We start from the raw sequence: 26,835 nt of genomic DNA, 5'->3' as shown, positions 1-26,835 counted from the left end.
ATTTGCGTGTTATTTAAAAAATAACTATTTCATAACATGCAATTTGAAGTCACAATTTCCAAAAGCATAGTTAAAAATATGATAGAATCAGAATTTAGTCTTTAAAATCGTGCATTTTGAAAAAGTACTTGTATGTGATTTGAAAGCATAAATTTTTATAGATTTTTAAACACACTAATGATATCTTTTCGCGATTTTTTTCTTTTAAAAAATTACACTTTTTGCCTCCAAAATTGCACTTTTTGTCATGATGATACAATGCCTAAAATACCCCAGAAATGGAAAGTTAAACCAATGATCTAATTTAGTACAGCAAATGTTAAGAGCATCAACAAGAAGAAAATCCAAAGATTGGTTACTTCTGTGGCTGGAAAGTTAACTCGCATCACTGTTGTGCAGATTCATCTGTCAAGTTTCATTGGCATGTCCAGGAAACCATGGCAGTCCTGGTTGAAGGCACTGTTTTGAATCTGGAACAGGAATAATAGGTCCTAGAAAGATGCGCCACAAATCAAGTATTATGGTAACCAGCATTGCGGCACCCAGCGCATCAACAGCCACTCTGGGCAAGTCCCATGGGTCACCAGGTTTCTCATCAATTCTGCACATGTAGATGATTGCAATCAGGAAAGCTGATATAGTGTTGATTCATGAGAAGCATAAATATTCTTGTAAAATCATAATTCGGTCCATTTGGATTTACGATTTCAAAACTAGTGATTTTAAAACATGCAATTTTAACACATGATTAGTTAAGTGTGGTAAAATCGCAGTTTAACCTTTAAAATCATGCGTTTTAAAAAAGTATCCCCTAATTTGCAATTTAAAAACACAAATTTTTCTACGTTTTTACATCACATTTTTGGTCTCCGAGATTGCAGTGTTAAAAACACTCATGAACTTTCCCTTTCTCTCTCTGCATGGATATGGCTACGGTAAGGTATATTCTGTACTATGGGTATTGTTTACCCTTTAGATGAATAGAGGAAAATTTCTGGAGTATGCACTCTTATGGGTCAAAGCAAGGAAGACATGCCTATGTCTATCGGCTACCGCAATTATACTAAGTATTAAAGAGAAGGAAAGCACAAATAATTCAAATTGACTAGCAGTTGAATTCTTACCTCAGAAACATGGGGAAGCTTACAATGAAGTAGATGGCATAAAACAAGGACCCAACTGTGTACATAGATGCCCGGTCCACAAATTCATAATAAGGGAACTGCACATATTTTAACATAAAATATCAATATCACAGCTTTATTTCACATATTCATGGCCCCGATGTGTTGTTAAGTATTTGCTTAGCTTCAACACGAAGCATTCCAAAAGAGAAAAGATACCAAAGTGCATCACAGCAAACATTGCACCTTATTAGAGCTTCAGAATTTTTATGAGTTTCATCATGTTACACTACTTGTCGTCACTTCTACCAAATGATATAAAGAAGACTTATTTAGACGCTCACCTACATATTTTAGACTTGGTAATAGTAATGAAACGAGTAACAAGAAAAGGTTTTCTTAATATGATAATCATATTCCATTGATTTGGATTCATAATACCATTGGATAAGGCCGTAGATAGAGTTTGAATGCTGAAGAAATAGCAAGATCTATATATCAAAAAGCTTTGGTAATACCATATCACTCTTAACTTATCTAGCCTTTAATCCACTCACAGACCAGCTTTGCAAGCATTCAGAATCTATGTAAGGTTAGATGAAAGATCTTGATAACAGCAATGGGACAAAAGTTTTGTTATCACATACATTGGAAATGGCTATAGTCTCAAGGTATGCTATGAAATAAGCAAGAGCCAATATGCACGCAGCCTCAGTCATCCATCGAACTTTCTCTGGCAAGTCAGCAATAGAATGCCGTAGTCTGCGAAGTGTAATGTTTGAAGTAACATGATAAAATAGAAAGCAAACATGTGCGAGAAGGAAAGTTGTGTGTGGTACCTGTAAAGAAACAAAATAAGTCATTAGAAATGATAACATGTGATCTAATTACAGAGAACTTATTGTTTCATGGCTTACGTTGTTCATCTTCCATGATGGAAAAGTATAAGAAGCTCCCAAAACTGTGAAGAAATAGTGGGTCCAAAAGTAATTCCCAACATAGCTAAAGATTATAATCCAGAGACTGGCCTGCCACAACAATAAGTTTAAGTTTCAAGCCAAGAATAGATATCATACAAAAAAGATTTGACTTATTGAGAGGCATAGATGCAATGCAAGTGGATCAACTTTATAATAAGCAGAGGAGAGATAAGCACCATTGAAATGTTAAAGAAAGGTTGTATAAACCTGGCTATGGTGTTCACATAGTAAAATCGATCCAGCTTAGAGTGTGATCAAAGTATTTAACTGTTAATAACATTATTCCCTATCCACGAATATGGCAAATAGTCATCAACAATCACACATTTATCTTTGAAAATTACCACATAGTAATACCATATACAAACACCCTTCTCGTCTCATTTTCCACACATGTTTAAAAGCTCTACCTCTATCAAAGGGCTTGAAAGTACCATTAACCCTGCATTAGAACTATTCATGCTCAAGCTATAAATTTATTTAATTGACATAAGGGTTCCAGAAAGCCAAAAGAAAATGAAAGAGTTTAACAGAAGAATTCCCTTGGTAATCTCACAAAACCTTAAAAAAGACACTGCTTTTAGATATTCTGTTCAAATTGTTCTATCAACAACTGGCCAGCATGGATAAGAGAGACACAAGAGAAGGAAGGGCTGAAACTTCTATCATAATACAATAACACAATTATTATCAGCAAAGTAATGGTCCAGTTTGTATCAATGCACGCTAAGCATATATTGAACACACAAATACTCATATCCCATGCAATTCAAGGCGACAGATATGCAGGAAAGATTGTATAAAAGATAGGTCCATCACAACTGATAATAAACGATTCAGACTATAATATATGAAAACAACATATTTTCGGGAAGATGCATGACCCAAATACAACTTCCATTGTTCTATAACCTTTTCATAATTATGATATGCAAACTGGTACCCATAAAAACACTTGCCTTGACCCAATAACGATCCTTCCAAGACAAACTGCTATCAGCCTGCAAAAGGATTCCGAAGATAGAAAAGAGTTGAGCACATAAACAATAAATAGGGCCTAAGGCTTTCCTCCATTAGGCATTCCAACCACTAAACCGTGTTTTGAGCAACTAATTACCCTCCTCAAGTCCTTTTAGCATCAGAGTGGATATTAGAATAAATGTAAGCTTTAAATAGCAACAACTTCTCACAAATCATGAAAGGCTCAAGTGATAGCTAATTTAGCCTTCATTAGATTTTTGGAAATGAAAGATTACAAAATAGTTTGGATAAGCCCATCAAAGTTTATTCTAAGTCAATAATAATATTATTAAAATCCCATTATACTTTACTCCATAAATCATTTCAAACTTGCTCGATCCCTTCAATTTTATCTATAAAATAAAATAAAAAGGAAATAAAAATCAAGAATGTACCTTTCCAACAAATAGCAATGGTATCAAGAAAGAAGGAACTGCTGAAACCAATCCCAGAAGCAGATACTCCAATTCTGTAAACCTCTGCCAATTACCATAACGATACCTCTTACACAAAGTTTCACAGATTATCTTAAAGAGAGATGCCATTTTAGATTTGATTACAACCCCATTACTACCATTCTAAACAACATGCAAACTGCAACTAAGATCAATGAATTGCATCGTTCAGCTACATTTGAAATCCACAAGTAATGAAATACTTATAAGCAGCAGGCATAGACTGAAAATGGACCAAAAGGAAGACAATGAACGAAAAGCCCAAATTAAACCTCGTAGAGCTTGTACGGGACGACAATTCCCAAGCAGAGAGTGAGCCAAAAGGGAGTGTAGGCGAGGAAGAAGAGCTCGCCCCATCGCTTGCTCGGGTCAGGCGCGAGCCATAAGCTGGAAAAACGACAATCCGATTCCGCACCTGCGCCATTAGCCATTAGCCAAACGCAGTTTTATAAGGGATTTGGCAAAAACCCTTGATGATGATTAAGAGGGATGAAGAAGTTGAAGAGGATGGTGGAAATCACCCCGTATTTGGGTATTCGGATCTGGATTTAAATGCTGTTCGGATGTTGGGACTCACTGAGAGAGCGTGGACTTGCTGATGTCGAGTCTTGAATGCGACGCTGCTACACACTCACACAGATAGAGTGCGTCGGTGAAAATAGGTTCGTTTGCGGAATTATTTACCAAACTACCACGCTTTCTTTTGGAACGACGGGTACACGTAAATGCAAAATCAGTCCATTTGATTGGGTATAGATTTGTAATTTGATTCTAGATACCTATGATTGGCCATCCACATGTCAATTACAACAACAAAGAATTTAGTATATTCCTCATTGTTTCTAGATAAATAAATTCCTCATATTTTGTTAATATTCTCTTACAAATTTAATAAATCAACCATTAGATTTATGAATTCTACTATTGACTTTCACAAATCTAATTGTTAATTTGTAAGATAAGATATACCAAATCCCTAACATTTTTCTAGGTGTCTGAGACAAACCTATGGATAATTAAGGAATCTAAATCGTTTAATAAAATACACCATGTTCAGGGCGAGAAAGTCTTCCATGTTCATCACAATTTACAATTCTTTTATAAATTTACGTGGTATTTTATGTAAATTGAGCAGTAACATTTGGTAGGCAAATTTAATTGTTTAGTGAGTGAAGTAATAGTTTGCATAAGTGACATATAAACGGTTAAAATATAAATAAAATGTTGGTGATATAAAATAGTATCAAAGATAAAGGTCTTGAGTTCTAAATGAATTTACGTATTAGCCCTCATTTATTAAGAGAATTTGAACTCACACGTGAGAGGGAGTGTTAAAATATAAATTAAATTATTAAATCCTTCTGTGTTTAACTTTTTGGAATAAATAGTAATTTAACATAAACTTCCAATAAAACATGTTAACCACAACCTTCTATAAATATGTTTACCAGTTAATTAACCACCACTCCATGGCGCTCTACTCCAATTATATTATGAAAAATATGGACGCAGCCAGATGTCTAGAGACCATTAGACCTAGTGATTCAACAATAATTTGCATGGATAAAGATTTCTAACAATTTGGATAGTCCGCATCCCTCAAATAGGCAAGGCCTGTCTAACAATCTGAACAATAAATTATTGAAAATTCAAATCTAATTTTTGGGATTAGTGGCGGAGCCGGAGGGATTCGAGAGGGAACATATGTCTCCTTTGGCCCGCCTAAATTTTCTCTTGTCCAGATCCAATTAATTGCCTTCATAGTTTTGTTTCCCACCCTTGGTTTTAAAAAAAACGCTGGTCTCTCCCCGAGTATAAAACCCTGGTGAAATTGTAGAAGAAACTCGCATGGGTGTCAAAACTCAATAAGGCAAGTTTGGCTCGAAAGTCAGTATGTTAATGTGTTTCAACTCAATAAGTACTGTTTGTTTGTTTGTTTTGTTTGTTTGTTTTGTTTTTGTTTTTTTTTTTTTTTTTTCTGTACTTTAGTAGTGGGATAACCATGCTTATTGTGTTTGGAGTAATTATAAGAGTACTAAATTTTTTATCAAGATGACGTGGAATTTACCCACGATCATGGCCCTCGACAATGCTAACCTATGTTATGAATAGGGTTGATTATTGCATGGACAAAGGTCTTTTTTTAAAAAAAAAATTGAGTTGAAAGAACTTTTTTCAATTTAATTTATAAAAATGATATATGTATTTTTTTTAATAGCATGTTAGATACACATGATTTTTTAATAAAATTTATTCTAACTTTGTCTCTACTATTAAAAAAATATGTATTTTTTACATGTTCAAGTGACACATGTCATTTTTATAGACTAAGTTTGAAAAAATTCATCCAGCTCAATTTGGAAGAAAACTCTATCATGCATGCATACGTTAATTTTCTTTTATCTTCCTTTTTCTCTGGGTTTGTGACCAAAGTTTTAAGGAGAGCTAATATCTGGGCACACAGTTGCCAAATAAGCCTCTTCTCATCGTCATTATGGAAGCACTTTCACTTTTCTTTCTTTTCTTATAAAAAAATTGGTAACCACCTTCACCCCTCCGTGTTTCCCTTTATTTAGAAAATAAAAATAAAAATATCTATATTTTATTAAAAAAAAAAAAAAAATTGGTAACCATTGTTCTCTGTGTTTGCCCTCAAGACTAGGGGTGGGCACGGGTCGGGGCGGGGTGGTGGGTATTGGCTTTTTTTCCACCCGCCCCGCACCCAGCCGGTTTGGGAAATTCCAACCCGTCACCCACAAAAAATCACAGTTCCCAAGCGGGTTTGGGTATTGCGGGACGGGTTGAATAGGCGCGGGTTTTGCGGGGCGGGTCGAGTAAGAATCAAAGCATCAAAATTTTCTCTTTTATTAAGAATCAAAGCATCAAAGCATTAATTTTTTTTATTAATTTAAACTAATATTTTATTATTATTTTTATTAGTGGGATATGTGTCCCATTTGTGGCCATAGGATTTCTTCCTAGAAATCCTAGCCATGAACTGGATATTCTCCGGTTCATAATGGACTGGAGAGGATCATGTTCCAGCTTTAGGAGAATTTTAGGAGGATAAAAAAATGGTACATAACATTACTCGTGTAACAATACTCCCCTCTCTCTCTCTCTCTCTCTCTCTCTCTATATATATATATATATATATATATATATATACATCCCAAATTTGTTTCCCAAGAAGTTGGTTCTCAAATGATATGTCATCATCTCATGAGTTAGTGACACACTTTTCAAAATAATAAATTTTATGAGATGGTGACACATCATTTGAGAACCAACTTTTGAAAATAAATTTGAGATGTATAGCATTCCTCACACACACACACACACACACGCACATATATATGACATAAATTTCCTTCAAACCAATATGGAGAAAATATTCTCCAACTCATGTAAAATTAAAATTCTTGTTCGGATTTTATTGGAACGCAATTTGTTTTAACGAACTCTCAATGTTTTGCAAACGGCTATTTTATGATTTTGTAATTTTATAAATTTATGCTATAATTTATTAAAATTTTACATCACAAGAGTTTTATACTCGTAATCTTTTATAAAAAAAAAAAACACAAAAGACATTAATGCGTGCTAATATTTAGCGAGATTTTTCATCTGGATGGCCTGGCAAGTCCCTCGAACCTAACTTTGACCTCCTACATTAATGAATATTTTTCAGGTCTTGCAACGTCTCTTTGATGTTTGATCAACATCAATGTGTACGAATCAATAATGCTTCCAATGTATAAAGATTCTATCCTATGCTATATATGGAGACACAACTTTGGTTTATTAATTGCTAAGGAATATAAACGACTTTGGTGTCTTGCAACGTCTTTATGATGTTTGATCAACATCAATGTGTACATATCAATAATGCTTCCAAGGTATAAAGATTCTATCCTCTGCTATGGAGACACAACTTCTATCCTCTGCTATGGAGACACAACTTTGGTTTATTAATTGCTAAGGAATATAAACGACTTTGGTGTCTTGCAACGTCTTTATGATGTTTGATCAACATCAATGTGTACATATCAATAATGCTTCCAAGGTATAAAGATTCTATCCTCTGCTATGGAGACACAACTTTGGTTTATTAATTGCTAAGGAATATAAACAACTTTGGTTTATCACTTTGGACTGAGAAAATGACGCTTATACCCTTTTAAACACTAATCCAACACATGAAAACAATTTAAAATAAGGGTAAAAGTGGAAGAAAAAAAAATTTAAATGACACATGACTTGCACATGACCGTTAACCGTCAATTTTAATCTCTTTGACTGATGGAATGGAGCTTTTCAGCCTTTTTGTCATAAGATGGTAATTTGATGAGATCAGATGTCATAATTGATAATTCATGAGAAAAAAGTGTCAATGCGTTATAGTTCATAAAACAAAAGTAATTACCCCTCCATATAAAACAAAAACAAAAAAAGTTGTGATTCACACTGATGTTGACTGAACTCACTAGGTCGTTGCTTTTAAAGGTTCCACTGTTATGCAAGCATTAATGAAACGATTTATTAAATATTATTTATTAATGTTTTATCATATTAGGACCTTAATATATATATATATATATATCATGAGCAGCTTCTTCAAGGTCTTGATCAGTTTCTACCAAATATTTATATCATGAGCAGCTTCTTCAAGGTCTTGATCAGTTTCTACTTCTCTCATTAAACATGGAAAATCCTCAAACTTATTTTCATGGTGACAGCAAAGACAACATGAAAGTTTAAACCAAAATTCAACTTTTGGGAGCTAATAACAACATTTCTGAAGGTGGAGGAGGGTCTTCTGGGTTTGATAGCAAGGTTAAATAAGGAAAGAAAGGAGACAACCAGATCAAAACGCTCAGGTATGCAGATCTACATACATGCTTTACTTTTAATAATTAGTATATATATATATTTTTTTTCTAATTTCTTCTCTTTCTTAGTGTGTTCAATACGACCAAACACGTAAGGGTGTCAATGCGGGCGGTTTCTAACTGCTATAACCGCTAACCACTTTATTCAAGACTTCAAGTGAATCATATTATTAGTGTACAATAATGATATGATTCGTATAATATCAAATTAAGTAATTAATATTTGATTAAACAATGACCAATGTGTTACTTATAAACACTGTTTAAGTATTAATGTATTATCATTATAAATTTAGTAATTTATATATTATCACTATAATTGATATCATTATATCACATGATGAATTGATCATTAAATCATATGATTATATAATAATAAATAATACATATATAATATGACATAACTCATAAGCCATAAGTCTACAAGTTAATTATATGATTCATGTACAATGATAATCACAATTGATTCAATTGATCAATTAAACAATATATTACTTATAACTACAATTTAATTAAAACATTATTACAAAAAAACAAAAGAGGGTAAAAAAAATGCCCAAAAAGCCCAATTTTGAAAAAGCGGTTAGCGAACGGTTATCTATTTCACTAACCGCTAACCGACAGTTTACCGCTAACCGTAAACCGTTAGGCGGTTAGCAGTTGCGGTTAGTGAAATAATGGTGCTCGATTGAGGAGGCAATGCAAATACCATAACTTGATTTTTTCCATTGTTTGTAACTTCTTCTTCCCGTGGTGAAATGGGCCAATTGAAACCAACAATGGCTCAACACGTTCTTTTTCCTTGCGTAGTCTATGCGGGACTCTGAATATGGAACATTTAGATGATATTGGAGACTTTTTGCGAAGCTTTCCTTGAATCGAAGATGTGAGATTGCTTATACACAATTCTGCCCCGGTATAATCATCTTCTATTTCCATGCAATGTTCACCACAGTTCTCTGTCATCATCATGTATTTTTTTTTTTTCTTCCCAATTCCAAATAATATACATACAGGAGATCTGCTTTAATAATTAAAGAAAAAAAAAATTATTTGTAGCGTTCCAAAAATCTAACAAAAGTATTAAATTTACTAAACCATATTGATTGAGTTTCGCTTTCAAGATTGTGTTTTTATGTGATGACATTTTTCACACACCAATACTTGTAACTAAAAGAAGATGAAGAGTGCTTTATGTTGTTTTATTGCTGAGAGACAAAAGGTGGATGTATGAAGTTGGTGGTGCATGCTCGATCGATACATAGACAGACTATCTCAAAGATTTTAACTTACATACATTAATTGTTCTCCATTTTAGATGAGCCAATAAAACCAAAAATTTGTGAGTAATACCACATAAATATCTTTTATCGCATACATATATCACTAGACTGGTATGACAATGCGCATTAGCTCTTTAATCAATTTTTATTAAAAAATGAAAAAAAATTAAAGACTGATAGACGACACTGTCATATTATGAACTTAGCAATATAGGAGTGAAATGAGAAATGAGTATTTAGAGTTACTCTTATACTATATTATATCGGCTTGATGATTCTTAGAGTTCAATTACCAACCTCAGAGAAAGAAGGCAAGAATTTGTTCCTACATGCAAACGCGTGGATGTTGGTATAGATGAATTGTAGACCCAATATGCAATAGCTTTATGCAATCACGTGAATCTCAGTGTGGATAACAAGGTGCCCACAACATTCATGACCTCAAGTATCAAGTTCAAGTCCACTTCTAGAAATTATCAGTGGTTGCTTTAGGAATTATCAGTTAGATGATTTGGAGGACCTTGAGGACAAGGTCTAATTTAAGAGTGTTACGAGTCTAATAATAGAAGTATTTTATGATTAAAATATTTAGAGATAATAAGTCATGTTTATTGATAACTTTAAAATTAGATTTAGAATTTAAATATTAGATATAATATGTTATCATTCGAGATAACATGTCATCATTAGAAGTAGTTTATTTCTATTAGTCTTTTGTATCTACAATGTTTATTAAGTCTCTGTTTAAAGAGACGAAGTTTATTAATGAAATTAAGCAGATTAATAATATTCAACTCTTAAGTTGATTTAGAAGGCATTAGGTTACTCGAACTACCTTTATTTATCCGCTTTACAACAGAGTTTTACATCTTTGTGTCATGTCCCACGTGCATCTTCATTTAATGAAGATGGAAGAAAGACGGAGACAGAGATAAGACTTACTGAGTGCGGTTCAGTTTTTCTTCCTTCCTCACTTCACCTTCCCGTTTTATTCCCAACAGTTTTCAGTCAAATGAGTTGGAATTTATTACATAAAAAGGAGAAGAAATTAAAAGAAAGAAAGTCCATCGTTGACGATGGACGCGTCCCCTGTACAGTAGCCTCCACGCCTCAAATTTCTCCGTAGCGTTGTGAATGGACATCGCCGCCGCACGTGCATCCTTTTCACTTGCATAAATACACCCCATTCTCCTTTTTCTTCTTCATCGTCTTCCGTTTCTACTTCCTCATTAAACATGGAAAACACGACGAAAGTTGAAACCAAAATTGATCAACCGTTGGGAGCTAATAATATTTCTGAGGGTGGAGGGTTTTCTGGGTCTGAAACTGAAAGCAAACTGAAATCCAGACAGAAAGGAGACGAGCAGATCAAAATGCATAGGTACGTGCTATAATTTTAATAATAATTACTTTTTTTTTTTCTTTTTTTTTCTTTTTCCTCTTAGCGTGTTCAAGCTAGTGTTGACGAGAAATTTTTGAAATTAGTTGAAACTCAAATTGCTTTAGGATTCGTTTGGAATTCCGGTTTTAATAAGTGCAATTTTAAAAATTACGTTTTTGAAATTGCTTTTTTTTTTAAAAAAAAAAATACATGTTAAAAATTAAATTTTTATCCAATATTTGTTATGTGAAATCATGATTTTGGTTTAAATTTGCGCTTTTTTAAATAAGCACTACTAATCTGCTTATAAAAATCGCAAAATTTTTGACTATTTTAAATTAAGTAATTTTTAAATCGCAATGTCAAACGTCTTACGTTTTACGATATCTTTTAAAAATACAAATTATTCTTAAAAAATCAAAATTCCAAACGCACCCTTAGTAGACTCTCATATTACTACCATATAACTATAAATGACTATAATGATGTGACAATAATAATCAGCCACTCGATCAATGAGGGTTTTTTTTTAAAAAAAAAATAAAAATTAATCAGGTATTTTTTAACTCAAAACTGTGTCGTTTCTTTTACCGAACATTAATGTTTAAGGAGGAAACAGACGTCTCTTTAGACGCCGTTCAGAGGTCGTTAGCCCAGCCCCCTCTGTTTTCGTTTAACATCACTCCGCCAGCTTTCTCTGCTTTGCAAACTTCTTCAATGGCAGCTTCCCTTCTCTCTCTCTCTCTCCAGCTCTGAACAAAATGGTACTCTCTCTCTTCAAAGTTACCATGTTGGTTTCTTGAAATTTACCGTCCTGACTAAATTTGGGCCCTTTATTTGTTGTGCCCAAGTCGAGGTTTTGGATATTAGGGTGGTTGTTCCTTTTTGCCGAAGAAAAAAAAAAAAACTTAATTAAGCACTAACAAGTAACACGTAGACTTCATCTATGGAAACATTAAAACTTAAAAGGATAAGTTAATATGATTTTAAGTAATTTTAGTAGACTTTTTAGAATACTATAAATAACTTTTTTTTTTTTTTCTTTCATAAGCGAATTGCCAAGAAAGAATACAGAAGAACAAATGTCAGCAGGAGCGAGTAGTAGCAATCAAACATCTATTAGTATTTTAAGAGATGTAAAAGAAATAGTATCTTCGATTCGAGGAATGCTTTGCCAAAAGTCTCCAATACAATCATGTTCCATATTTAGAGTCCCGGATAAACTACGCAGGCATAATGAAAAAGCTTTCGAGCCCGAGTTAGTTTCAATTGGCCCATTTCATCACGGGAAGGAGAAGTTACAACAAATGCAAAAAATTAATTTATGGTATTTGTATTGCTTCCTCAATCGAGTACAAAGTATGGAAATTAATTTGAAGTGCATTGTAGAAGCCATTGGAAGAATTGAGCAAGAATGTCGTGCATGTTACGCAAGAGAAATTAATTTTACTAAAAAAGAGTTTATAGAGATGATGGTGGTTGATGGTTGTTTTATTATTGAATTAATCCGCAAAGCTTCAAAGGAGGTGCAACGAGACGGACAAGATCCCTTGTTCAATATCCCATGTCTGTATTGGGGATTATATAACGACCTGATTCTACTCGAGAATCAACTTCCATGGTGTGCACTTGACTGTTTGTTCAATCTGACCAAATCACATGCTGAACAGAGCTCTCTAACTAATCTTGTCCTTTCGTATTTTACATTTGAATGGTCCCCTCGTGATAACCTAAAACATGAGCATATTCTTGATTGCATACGAAACTCCTACGTTGGAATAGACACAGTAACATCGGCTGACACGAGTAATCTCGTATCCGGAGCAGATTCCATCTGTGATAGAACTTGTGCAAGCTGGAGTTAAATTCAAAGTTGGAGACAGAAAAAAGTACTGCCTGCACAATATAACTTTCAAAGATGGAGTAATGACAATCCCACAGAGGTTTGTTTCGGAGGATTCAGAATCTTTATACAGAAACCTCGTTGCATTTGAACAGTGTGATCCAAGCAAGGACTTTAAAGTCACCTCTTATGCTAAGCTCGCCGCTGACCTTCTTAAAACTAGCCAAGATGTGGATTTTCTCAAAAACCAAGGAATTCTAAAAATTTATTTAAGCGCCGAGGACGTAGCAAGTATCTTCAAAAGGCTTTATAGAGATGCTTCAGTTGGTGCATTTCTTTACTCAGACCTCTATCGTGAAGTGAATGCATATTGTAAGCGCCCTTGGAACAGATGGCGAGCAATGTTGAAGCGCGACTATTTTGGCAACCCATGGACAATCTTGTCGCTCAATGCTGCAATATTGATTCTAATTTTCACCCTTTTAGAAGCCCTTTATTCTATGCTCTCTTACTATCAACGCACCTGTTAGCTCAGTTAAGCAGCTGTAAGCTGATCTTAGTGCGTGATATTTATGTCACTTGTATTTGTAACTAAAACAAAATGAATGTTGCTTTCTAGTATTATATAGAAGAGACGCAAAATGTGGATCTATATATGAAGACCAACTCAGAGGTTGGATCTCATACATTTTATTATTATCAGTTTACATGAAATGATAGACTCAAGCTTTATAACTTTATATTATGATGGGCTTCATGAAAAAAGTTAATTTATCACGACTAGCATTACAAATAAATTTTTGTTAAAGTTGATGCATTAGTATTGTTTTATAGCTGTTGATTCTTTTGAGGATGGATGTGGATTCGGGCAGGAGGCTTCATTATCAAAATTCGAAACTATTTTACGAAAATTAAAGAAATTTTTTTAGTCAAACCGAAAATATTTTTCGTCGCACTAAATACCAAAAAATATAAAAAATATTTTTCAGAAATTATTTCGAAAATATATATATATCAAAAATAATTTTAATTATGATATAAAAAAATATGTAATAAACAACACTTAATGTTAAATTGATCAGTCTAGTAATATTAATATGATAGCTACACATATTATTTTTCTAAAAACATATGGGTCATACTCGATACATTTATTTTATAAGACCTGCAAAACTCATATGAACTCGACAAACACAATATATGCGGCCGGTTAGTTGATACATTTAATTATATATCTATACATCTAGAATATTAATTTGTTTATTTATTTATTCTCTAATTAATTTTAATTGGAGAGAATAAATATATATATATGATACAGTAAATACTATTTTAATAACATTTAAATAAATAAAATTTTATGAAAATAGTTTAAATAAGATAATATATATATATATATATATATATATATATATATATATATATTATAAGTTTTTGACGTGTCATGCTTGACACGTCAAAAGTTTTTGACGTGTCAAGCATGACACGTCAAAAACTTATATTAATTTTAATTATATATATATATATATATATATATATATATCAAAAATAATTTTAATTATGATATAAAAAAATATGTAATAAACAACACTTAATGTTAAATTGATCAGTCTAGTAATATTAATATGATAGCTAGTCATATTAATTTTGTAAAAATATATAAAACATACTTGATACATTTATTTTATAAGATCCGCAAACCTCATATGAACTCGACAAACACAACATATGTGGTCGGTTAGTTGATACATCTAATTATCTATACATCTAGAATATTAATTTATTTATTCTCTAATTAATTTTAATTGGATAGAGTAAATATATGATAGAGTAAATATAATTTAAATAAAATTTAAATAAATAAAATTTATAATAATTTAAATAAGATTATATATATATATATATATATATATATATATATATATTAAATCAGAAATATACATATATAAATAAAATATATTTTTTATTAGTCTGCATGGCACGTCAAAAGGCTAATAAAAGTTATTATTTTAAATTCTTTTAATTATATATATCACACATATAAACGATATTATATATATATATATATATATATATATATAGATAGAGTTTTTGACGTGCTGGGTTTTGGCACGTCAGAAATTCTGACGTGCCAAAACCCAGCACGTCAAAAATTATTACTGTTTCAAAATATATATATATTTTAAAAAAAAAATATGGTTTATTTTTGACGTGTAACTTTTAGCACGTCAAAAATTTTTGACGTGCTAAATGTTAACACGTCACTAAAAAAAAAGCGGGATTTTTAACTTTTTTCCCTCTTTTTCCTATCTTCTTTCCCTCTTTTTTTTTCCCTTTATAATTCTTTTATATCTTTGGTCATCTTTCTCTCATTTCCAGACTCAACTCTCTCTCTCTCTCTCTCTCTCTCCTCTCTCAATCTCCCTAGCTTCTCTCTGCAGCCGGCCAACTCCCTCTAGAGGGAAGAAGAAAAAGAAGAAAAATAAAAGGAGAAGAGAAGTAGATCTGCAAAAAAAAAAAAAAAAAAAAAAAAAAGGAAAAGAGAAGAAGAAGAATAGAAGATAAGAAGATTTTTTGGGTTTGGGTTTTTGATTTTTCAGGTTAATTTTTTTATTTGGTTTTTGATTTTTGAAGATTTTTTGGTTTTGAGTTTTTGAAAATGAAGGAAAGAAGAGAGAGTAAGAAAATGGAGAAAAGAAGAGAGGGAGAGAGCTGGGGGGGGGGGGGGGGGCAGTAACGAAAATGGAAAATGGAGAAAAGAAGAAAGAAGAGAGAGAGTAAGAAAATGGAGAAAAGAAGAGAGGGAGAGAGCTGGGGGGGGGGGGAGTAACGAAAATGGAAAATGGAGAAAAGAAGAAAGAAGAGAGAGAGTAAGAAAATGGAGAAAAGAAGAGAGGGAGAGAGCTGGTGGGGGGGGGGGGGGGGAGTAACCAAAATGGAGAAAAGAGAAAAGAAGAGAGGAGAGAGCTGGGGGGAGAGAGCTCTGACCATATAATTTTAATTGAAAAATAATTTAAATTAATAAATTTTTTAATTAAAAAAAAATTTTAATTAAAATTTTTTTTTAATGGCCAAAATTTTTGACGTGGTAGTGTTGCCACCTCAAAAAATTTTTGATGTGCTAAGATTCAGCACGTCAAAAATATTTTTGACGTGGCAAAATTGACACGTCAAAAATGTTTTTGACGTGGCAATACTACCACGTCAAAAACCCCAGTTTTTTGACACCTACCCTTTTAACGGTCGATAAACGTCAAAAACGACGCGTCAAAAACCCCTAGTCAAAAACTAGCCCCAATTTTGTAGTGTACCCTCAACAATTAATCTGACTTATTTATTAAGAGGAACACACATTGAAAGTAACTTTGGATGCAATTGGTGTTTGGCTCAAGTTTTCTGCAGGGACCATACTTTTTCGGTTTATTCCCTTTAATTTCTATCTTTCCATTTGCTCTTTTCGTTGTACCTTTCAAGAGTGAAGATGATCGTGGGTCTAATTCCATAATAGAGTGTTGTTATTTATTATTATTATTATTAACTACTGTCGGTGAACAAACAAGTTGAAGAACAGCTTCACAACAACCAAACTAGAAAACTAAAAATTATTGAGAAGTTCTTCTGACTTATGCCTACCAGTGAGTGTCAATTGATGGAATACACATGCATTATTTATAGTTAGGTCAGAAACCCTCAATTAGAGCCGTTACATTAATTATTCCTCCCATCAAGCAATAAAAATCAAATAAATAATTAATACAGCTAATTGATTCCACAAAATAAAATCAGCAATGAAATCAAATACTTGTTCCACAATAATTAAATCGACAATTTAATTCAGAATATTTGATTTCATAGAATAAGCTTTAATTGGAATAAATCACAGAACACCGTAATTATATATATTTTATAATTACAATAATATATGTGACATAAGAGACATACTCTTAATGGAATTTCTTACATAGTCTTCTTTTATAGTTTTTATAGTTTGATACTTAAAACATCATATTTCCATTTACTTTCCGTGATTAATCTTATGTTTTCTCATTTATTTTCCTACCCATGTTAGGTTTTGTTTGGGGCTTTGCATTTTGCACTTTTGCATATATATTAACTCAAGCAATAAGTACGATTTTAAAAATTAATTTTTTAAAAAATTGCGTTTTTGAAAGGTTAAAAATAAGAATTACTTCAGGATTGAGTTTTTAGGCTATTATTGTTGAAGAGTGGAGAGAGAAAAAAGAACATGCACTTGGAAGATTAAGAAGAAGAATTACTTCAGATTAATTTTGAGGTTGTTATATTTGAAGAGTTGAGAGAGAGACGTGGGAATTGAAGAGAGGAAAAAAAAAAAGAAGTTAAATCCATGAGAGAGAGAGAAAAAAAAAATCTGAAATAATTGGGAAATCTTTATTTTGTAGGCCTTATTATTTTGTAGACAATATATTATTAATCAAATAAATCTCTTCAACACTTTCAAAAAAATGCTAGAAAATCCGAGTAAATTACAAAAAAAAATATAAAAAAAAAAATCCAATACAATATTCAAATGAATTAAAACATAAAATCTTATTGGTGTGATACCTATTATATTTCAATACGAAAAAACTTTCTAGATAAACAAACATAAAAATAATCAATTTACTGTGGTGAAAAATTTATACATAGATACACAAAGATAAATCCAAGCAACAAAATTTTCAATTAAATAGAAACCCTAGACGGAATCAAACACAGTGCAAAAATAAACAAAATCTTTTTATTTTATAAGTACCTAATAAAACAAAATATTGCACTTGGATTAAATCAATTTGAAGTAATTCTTCTTCTTAATCTTCCATGTGTGTATGTTTTTTATTTGAGAAAAACTACAATTTCAAGAATTAACTTTTCTCTCTCTCTCTCTCTCTCTCTCTCTCTCTCTCCACTCTTCAACAATAATAACCTAAAAACTCAATCCCGAAGTAATTCTTATTCTTAACCTTTCAAAAACGCAATTTTTTTAAAAATCAATTTTTAAAATCGTACTTATTAAAACTGCAATCTCAAATGAACCCTTAGTAAGAATAACACAACTCTCCCCAAACAATTGTTAGATAAATCATCTCAGGTTCAATGTTTAATTATCTCTTTAGTGTTTCGAAAGAGTTTCAATTTTTTTTTTTTTTTTTTTGCACTAAAATCAAATAAACACACTATAATCTTCCATTAGCCCACTAAAAATCCAAACAATTTATTATCTTAATTAAGAAGTTGCAATTTTCATCAAAGAACAAACTGAAAAAAAAAAACAAAAACAAAAACAAAAAACAACTTACAAATACAGTTAATACTCAATTATAATTGTTTGGAGATAAATGTGTTATTCTTATTAAAAGTTCGTTTAAGATTGCAGTTTTAATAAATACGATTTTAAAAATTAATTTTTTAAAAAATTACATTTTTGAAAAGTTAAAAATAAGAATTACTTTTGGGATTGAGTTTTTAAATTATTATTGTTAAAGAATGGAGAAAGAAAAAAGAAACAAAGGCTCTGTTTGCCAACAGTACCGGAACATCACTGTAGCTAGAATGGCACTGTTTTAACTACAGTGCCATTCTGATGACATGCAGCAAAATTCAGACTTTCAGCAAAAAAAGTCTAGGCAAGTTTCGAAAACAAAAAAAAACAAAAAAAATTCAAACTTTCTTGCTGCGCAAGTTTCGAAAACAAAAAAATTCAGACTTTTTTGCTGAAAGTCTGAATTTTGCTGCATGTAATAAGAATGACACTATTTAAGCTACAGTGCCACGGTTGGCAAACAGAGCCAAAGTTAATTCTTAAACTTTATTCTCGAAAAAGTCACATCATCATTCAATGATAATAGATGTGGACTTTAAAGTCACGTCTTCATCATTGAGATGGTTGAAAGATGGAGACTGAGAGAAGGCTACGTACTGACTGCGGTTCAGTTTTTCTTCCTTCCCCACTTCACCTTCCCTCTTTATTCCCAACAGTTTTCAGTCAAATGAGTTGGAATTTATTACATAAAAAGGAGAAGAAATTAAAAGAAAGAAAGTCCATCGTTGACGATGGACGCGTCTTCTGTACATGCAGTAGCCTCCACGCCTCAAATTTCTCCGTAGCCGTTGTGAATGGACACCGGCGGCTGCACTTGCTTCCTTTTTCACTTGCATAAATACACCTCATTCTCCTTTTTCTTCTTCATCGTCTTCCGTTTCTACTTCCTCATTAAACATGGAAAACACGATGAAAGTTGAAACCAAAATTGATCAACCGTTGGGAGCTAATAATATTTCTGAGGGTGGAGGGTTTTCTGGGTCTGGAACTGAAAGCAAGCTGAAATCCGGACAGAAAGGAGACGAGCAGATCAAAATGCATAGGTACGCAGATCTACGTGCTATAATTTTAATAATAATTACTATTTTCTTTTTCTTTTTCTCTTTCTTCTTAGTGTGTTCAAGGGTGTCGAGAAATTTTTGAAATTAGTTGAAACTCAAATTGCTTTAGGATCCATTTGAAATTGCAGTTTTAATACGTGTAATTTTAAAAATTGTGTTTTTAAATTATTACTATTTTTTTTTTTTTTTTGGTAAAACATGTTAAAAATTAAATTTTTATCAAATATTTGTTACGCGGAATCATAATTTTGGTTTAAATTGGTGTTTTTTCAAATAAGCACCCCTAGCTTGCTTACAGAAATCGTAAAATTTTTTATTATTTTAAATTAAGTAATTTTTAAATCGCAATGCCAAAAGCCTTACATTTCACGACATCTTTTAAAAATACAAATTATTTTTAAGAAATCGCAATTTCAAACGCATCCTTAATAGACTCTTATATTACTACCATACAACTATGGACTATGGTGATGTGACAATAATAATCAGCCACTCGATCAATGAGGGTTTTTTTTAAAAAAAAAACCCTTCTCTCTCTCTCCAGCTCTGAACAAAATGGTACTCTCTCTCTCTTCAAAGTTACCATGTTGGTTTCTTGAAATTTACCGTCCTGACTAAATTTGGGCCCTTTATTTGTTGTGCCCAAGTCGAGGTTTTGGATATTAGGGTGGTTGTTCCTTTTTGCCGAAGAAAAAACAAAAAAACTTAATTAAGCACTAACAAGTAACAAGTAGACTTCATCTATTTTTAGTCCTAAAATGATATCTGAAAAGTCATTGCATGGAAACATTAAAACTTAAAAGGATAAGTTAATATGATTTTAAGTAATTTTAGTAGACTTTTTAGAATTCTATAAATAACTTTTTTTTTTTTTTTTTTTTTTTTTTTCTTTCATAAGCGAATTGCCAAGAAAGAATACAGAAGAACAAATGTCAGCAGGAGCGAGTAGTAGCAATCAAACATCTATTAGTACTTTAAGAGATGTAAAAGAAATAGTATCTTCGATTCGAGGAAAGCTTTGCCAAAAGTCTCCAATACAATCATGTTCCATATTTAGAGTCCCGGATAAACTACGCAGGCATAATGAAAAAGCTTTCGAGCCCGAGTTAGTTTCAATTGGCCCATTTCATCATGGGAAGGAGAAGTTACAACAAATGCAACAAATTAAGTTATGGTATTTGTATTGCTTCCTCAATCGAGTACCAACTATGGAAACTACTTTGAATTGCTTTGTAGAAGCCATTGCAAAAATTGAGCAAGAATGTCGTGCATGTTACGCAGGAGAAGTTGAGTTTGCTGAAAATGAGTTTATAGAGATGATGGTGGTGGATGGTTGTTTTATTATTGAATTAATCCGCAAAGCTTCAAAGCAGGTGCAACGAGACGAGCAAGATCCCGTGTTCAATATCCCATGTCTGTATTGGGGATTATATAACGACCTGATTCTACTCGAGAATCAACTTCCATGGTGTGCACTTGACTGTTTGTTCAAACTGACCAAATCACATGCTGAACAGAGCTCTCTAACTAATCTTGTCCTCTCTTATTTTACATTTGAATGGTCCCCTCGTGATAACATAAAACATGAGCATATTCTTGATTGCATACGAAACTCCTACGTTGGAATAGACACAGTAACATCGGCTGACACAAGAGTAATCTCGTATCCGGAGCAGATTCCATCTGTGATAGAACTTGTGCAAGCTGGAGTTAAATTCAAAGTTGGAGACAGAAAAAAGTACTGCCTGCACAATATAACTTTCAAAGATGGAGTAATGACAATCCCACAGAGGTTTGTTTCGGAGGATTCAGAATCTTTATACAGAAACCTCGTTGCATTTGAACAGTGTGATCCAAGCAAGGACTTTAAAGTCACCTCTTATGCTAAGCTCGCCGCTGACCTTCTTAAAACTAGCCAAGATGTGGATTTTCTCAAAAACCAAGGAATTCTAAAAATTTATTTAAGCGCCGAGGACGTAGCAAGTATCTTCAAAAGGCTTTATAGAGATGCTTCAGTTGGTGCATTTCTTTACTCAGACCTCTATCGTGAAGTGAATGCATATTGTAAGCGCCCTTGGAACAGATGGCGAGCAATGTTGAAGCGCGACTATTTTGGCAACCCATGGACAATCTTGTCGCTCAATGCTGCAATATTGATTCTAATTTTCACCCTTTTAGAAGCCCTTTATTCTATACTCTCTTACTATCAACGCACCTGCTAGCTCAGTTAAGCAGCTGTAAGCTAATCTTAGTGCGCGATATTTATGTCACTTGTATTTGTAACTAAAACAAAATGAATGTTGCTTTCTAGCATTAAGCATTATATAGAAGAGACGCAAAATGTGGATCTATATATGAAGACCAACTCAGAGGTTGGATCTCATACATTTTATTATTATCAAGTTTACATGAAATGATAGATTTAAGCTTTATAACTTTATATTAAGATGGGCTTCATGAAAAAAAGTTAATTTATCACGACTAGCATTACAAATAAATTTGTGTTAAAGTTGATGCATTAGTATTGTTTTATAGCTGTTGATTCTTTTGAGGATGGATGTGGATTCGGGTAGGAGGCTTCATTATCAAAATTCGAAACTATTTTATGAAAATTAAATAAACTTTTTCAGTCAAGCCGAAAATATTTTTCGTCGCAACAAATACCAAAAAATATGAAAAATATTTTTCAGAAATTATTTTACGCTGAAACAAACGGAGCCTTAATATTGACGGTTAAAAATAGGGAGTGTGCCCTCAACAATTAATCTGGCTTATTTATTAAGAGGAACACACATATATTGAAAGTAACTTTGGATGCAATCGGTGTTTGGCTCAAGTTTTCTGCACGGACCGTACTTTTTCTGTTTATTCCCTTTAATTTCTATCTTTCCATCTGCTCTTTTCGTTGTACCTTTCAAGAGTGAAGATGATCGTGGGTCTAATTCCATAATAGAGTGTTGTTATTTATTATTATTATTATTAACTACTGTCGGTGAACAAACAAACAACACGGCTTGCCACTACAAAAAAACAATTTTTTTATGACAGGAGATTTCTGACGTTTTTTAGTGTCTGACGTGTCAGGAAATTTTTCTGATGGGTCGTTTCTGACGCGTGTCGATTGTCAGAAACATAGATGTCAGGAAAAAAAATTTCCTGACGTGTGAGTGGATAAAACGTCAGAAAAATTCTGACGTTTTACTTTGTCACACTTCAGAAATATTTTCTGACGTGGCAGTTCTGCCACGTCAGAAAATTGAAAAATTAAATAAAATATTAATTTTTCTTTTCTTAAATTTTTTCTGAATTTTTTTTTTAATTAAAAAGATTATTAATTAAATTTTAATTTTCCATTTTTTTGGGCATTCCTCTGCACAGCAGCTCCCTCACGTGCAGAGAAACACATTTCTCTGCACCATGGCCGGCACTCCCTTTCTTCTTTTCTCAATTCTCTCTCTCTCTTCTTTTCTCCAGCTCTAGCTCCCATTTCTCCATTTAATTTTCTCACTCTCTCCCTCTTCTTTTCGATCTCCATGGTGCAGATCTGCACCATGGTTTGAGTTTTTGAAAATATTTTCAAAAACTCAAACCGAAAACATCTTCAAAAAATTAAAACCAACCATCAAGAAATCAAAAAATCAATCTGAAAAACCCAGAAAATCTTCTTATCGATCTTCTCCTCTTCATCTTATTCTTCTTCTCTTCTCCTTTGTTTTCTTTTTTTGACTTCTTCTTCTCTTCTCCTTTTCTTTTTCTTCTTCGGCTTTCTTCCATCTGCTGCATGCTTCTCAATTTTTCCCCTTCACCTTTTGTTTTTCTTCATCCTCTAGAGGTGCCGTGCAGACTGCAGAGAAGCAGGGAGATTGAGACAGGAGAGAGAATGTGCTGGGAAAAAAAAATGAAGAGGTAAAAAATAACAAGTGAGAAAAAGTTGAGGGGGAAAATAAAAAGAGGAAATGAAGTTCAAAATCCCGCCTAAAGGGGGCCAATCGAGGTAATTTTCTGACGTGCCAGGTGTCGCATGTCAAAAATTTCTGACGTGCGACACCTGGCACGTCAGAAAATTCTGACGTGCTACAGTGCCACGTCAGAATTTTCTGACGTGGCACATTCCCACGTCAGAAAAATTCTGACGTGGCATATTCCAACGTCAGAAAAATTCTGACGTGGTAAATGCGGCCACGTCAGAAAATATATAATTTTTTGAAATTGCTAAATCTGTAATAATTTTCTGACGTGGGAATAGTACCACGTCAGAAAATTATTTTCTGACGTGGTAGAATTCACACGTCAGAACGTTGCTGACGTGGCAACAAAATATTTACTGTAGCCACGTCAGAAAATCCCATTTTTTTTGTAATGTGCTGACGCTATTGCAATTTGCAAATGAAGAAAAAGTTTTGTACAATTTACTGGAAAGAAAATAATACTTCCTCAACAAATAAAGACAGGTATACATGTCAGCATGCATATTGTTGAAGTAGGGAAAGACTTGAAAATAAAGAGAACCTTTTACTGTAGCACAAAGACATTGATATAATACACACAAGATAACTCACCAAATGCATTGGTCACCAACCAAAACACAAAGATATATATATACAAGAAACGAAGAAAAGAAAAGAACAGAGGAGAAACAAAGGTTGCCTAGGCAGATGTGGCAACCTTCAGTATCCACACTTAATCTGATTTATTTACTAAGAGAAACAAACACTCAGACAAGTAAAATTCGTTAACTGATTTAAGAGGTGTGATGATAGTAAGCGAGCATAGAATATAAAGTTTGTAAAGTGGTAAAAACTAGAATCACGATTGCAGCTATGACAGACAAGGTCATCCATGGATTGTTAAAATAGTTGCGCTGCAATGTTGCTCGCCATTTGTTCCAACGGCGGTTAAAATATGCATTCACATCATCGTAGAGCTTTGAGTAAAGGAAATTAGCACCGACTAGATCATCCCTATAAAGCCTGTTAAAGAAATTTTCTGCTTCCTCAGCGCTTAAATAGAGATCTAGAATTCCTTTCTTTTTTAGAAAATCCACATCTTGGCTGGTGTTAATAAGGTCATCCAACAGCTTAGCATAAGAGGCCATTTTATAGTCACTGCTTCGATCACTGTTCAAATGCGATAAGGTTTCTAAAAAAATATTCTGACTGCTCTGAAACAAACCTCTTTGGGATTGTCATCACTCCATTTTTGAAAGTTATATCTAGCAAGCTCTTCTTTTTGTTTCCAACTTTGAATTTAACTCCAGCTTGCACAAGTTCTATCACAGACGGAATCTGCCTTGGATTCAAGCTTGCTATAGTGCCAACCAGTGTGTCTGTGTAGGTTCCAATTAAGGACTTTCGTAGGAGGTCAAGTATATGCTTAGGTTTGAGGTTATCATGAGTGGACCGTTCCAATGGAAAAGGCTTTAGGACAAGATTAGGTAGGGAACTTTGTTCAGTTTGCGATTTGGTCAGGTTGAACAAGCAGTCAAGCGCGCGCATGCCAAGGAAGTTGATTCTCAAGGAGACTTAGGTCATTTAATAGCTGCCAATTCATCCATGGCATATTGAACGCATGATCTCCATTATCTCCTTCCTCTCCATTCGAAATTTTCCGAAAGAATTCACTAATAAAGCAACCATCAAGCACCATCATCTCTATGAAATCCTTTTCATCAAAATCAATTTTTCCTTCATAACATGCACGACATTTTTTTTTCAATTCTTGAAATGGCTTCTATATTCAAAGCACATCAAACAAGCTTCCCTAGTTGGTGCTCGATTGAGGAGGCAATGCAAATACCATAACTTAATGTTTTGCATTGGTTGCAGCTTCTCGTTCCTGTGGTGAAATGGGCCAATTGAAACCAACACTGGATCAAAAGCCTTTTGATTATGCCCGCGTAGTAGATCTGGGACTCTAAATATGGAACATTTAGATGGAATTAGAGACTTTTGGCAAAGCTTTTCTTCAATTGAAGATACTATAATATTGATAGATGTTTGATTGCTACTACTCGCTTCTGCCATCATATGTTCTTTTGTACTCTTGCTTCTTGTCAATTCCAAATAATATCCTGGAGATCTGCTTTAATTAATAATAAGTAGAAAAAAAGAAGGGTAAAGTCCACATACCCCCTTCAAACTACCACCCAATTGACAACGTTCCCTCCAAACTTTCAATTGCGACAATGTACCCTCCAAACTACCAAAATATTATCAATATCCCCCCCAAAGCTAGCAAAAAGATCAAAATGCCCCTATATATTTATCAATATGACAAAAATACCCCTAAAATTAAAAAAAAAAAAATTAAAACGAAATTTTAATTTTAAAAAAAAATTGTTTTAATTTTTAAACGATTTTTAAAAAAAAAACCGAAATTTTTATTTTTAAAAAAAATTATTATTTTTTTTAGATTTTTTAAAAATATGTTTTGAAAAAAAAAATTAATTTTTTTTAAACGAAAATATTTTAATTTAAAAAAAAAAACGGAAATTTTTATTTAAAAATTATAAAAGAAAACATTTTTTTTTAAAAAAAAAAACAAAACAAAAAAAACAAACGAAACATTTTCAATTTTTATTAAAAAAAAAATCGAAAATTTTTAATTTTTTTTTCTAATAAAAAGATTTTTTTATTTTTATTTTAGGTTTTTCCAGAAATTTTAGTATTTTTTTAAAAAAAATTTACTAAGGGTAATTTCGTCAATGAGGGGGACATTGACAATGTTTTAGTAGTTTTGGGAGTATATTGTTGCAATTTAAAGTTTATGGGGAACATTATCAATTAGATGGTAGTTTGAGGGGAGTATGTGGACTTTCCCCAAAAAAGAAAGGAAAACACTTATTTATAATCTTCTAAAACTCTAATAAAAGTACTTAAAACCACATACATATATATGCAATTATTACTGAATGACCAAAATTGAGACTTAATTTGTTTTTCATTTGATATATAACTTTAGCGACAGCTTAAGTTACAATAGACTTTCCCTCTTGTGCGGACATGTCAAAAAAAAAAAAAAAATAATAAAGAAGTTACAATAGACTTTCTTGCAAGAAAGATAAAATGGACTAGCAGTATTATCAATTGAGAATAATATATTAATAAAATTGAACATTAAAACTTTGATTTTACATCTCAAAAAGCTAAAAGAAGTATTTGTCAATTAATTTTTGGGGTAATTACTTTTTTCTCCATGAACTATCACGCTTTATCAATATGCCCCCATGAACTACCACGTTCACTATCCGACCATATCAAACTACCATTTACTTACTAAAAACTCCATTTCGTCAGTCAACCTCGTTAAATCGGATGAAATATTTTTTTTTTAGATGTTAAATCTCTTTAAAAGGCGAAAATAGCCCCAAATAAAAAATTAAAACAAAAAAATATATATAAAACTTAAAAAAAAAAATACACCTTTGAAATGACTGCCAAGGGGGTTGCCAACGAG

The 26,835-nt window shown here is 32.6% G+C and overlaps 2 protein-coding genes and 2 pseudogenes across 2 annotated transcripts; 2 read left to right on the top strand and 2 right to left on the bottom strand.

Annotated features, from left to right (window-relative positions):
- Nucleotides 1–233: 233 nt before the first annotated feature.
- CPI1 (cyclopropyl isomerase) lies at nt 234–4,235 on the bottom strand. The gene is made up of 7 exons (XM_059588835.2): nt 3,852–4,235; nt 3,520–3,603; nt 3,064–3,105; nt 2,042–2,152; nt 1,772–1,963; nt 1,125–1,222; nt 234–601 (listed from the first exon to the last, which is right to left on the bottom strand). Exons 1-7 carry the CDS (start codon nt 4,008–4,010, stop codon nt 409–411), a joined length of 879 nt encoding a protein of 292 aa, XP_059444818.2. The 5' UTR covers nt 4,011–4,235; the 3' UTR covers nt 234–408.
- Nucleotides 4,236–12,214: 7,979 nt separating this feature from the next.
- LOC132173479 (UPF0481 protein At3g47200-like) lies at nt 12,215–13,508 on the top strand (annotated as a pseudogene).
- Nucleotides 13,509–20,306: 6,798 nt separating this feature from the next.
- On the top strand, nt 20,307–21,602 carry LOC148587128 (UPF0481 protein At3g47200-like). The gene has a single exon (XM_088514499.1). It carries the CDS (start codon nt 20,310–20,312, stop codon nt 21,600–21,602), a length of 1,293 nt encoding a protein of 430 aa, XP_088370625.1. The 5' UTR covers nt 20,307–20,309.
- A 2,519-nt stretch (nt 21,603–24,121) lies between these two features.
- Nucleotides 24,122–25,403, bottom strand: LOC148587127 (UPF0481 protein At3g47200-like; annotated as a pseudogene).
- Nucleotides 25,404–26,835: the final 1,432 nt, after the last annotated feature.

This window comes from Corylus avellana, chromosome 3 (assembly GCF_965113065.1).
Source record: "Corylus avellana chromosome 3, dhCorAvel1.hap1.2, whole genome shotgun sequence".
In the NCBI taxonomy this organism is placed as follows: Eukaryota; Viridiplantae; Streptophyta; class Magnoliopsida; order Fagales; family Betulaceae; genus Corylus; species Corylus avellana.
This window is presented reverse-complemented; position numbering and strand designations above follow the sequence as displayed.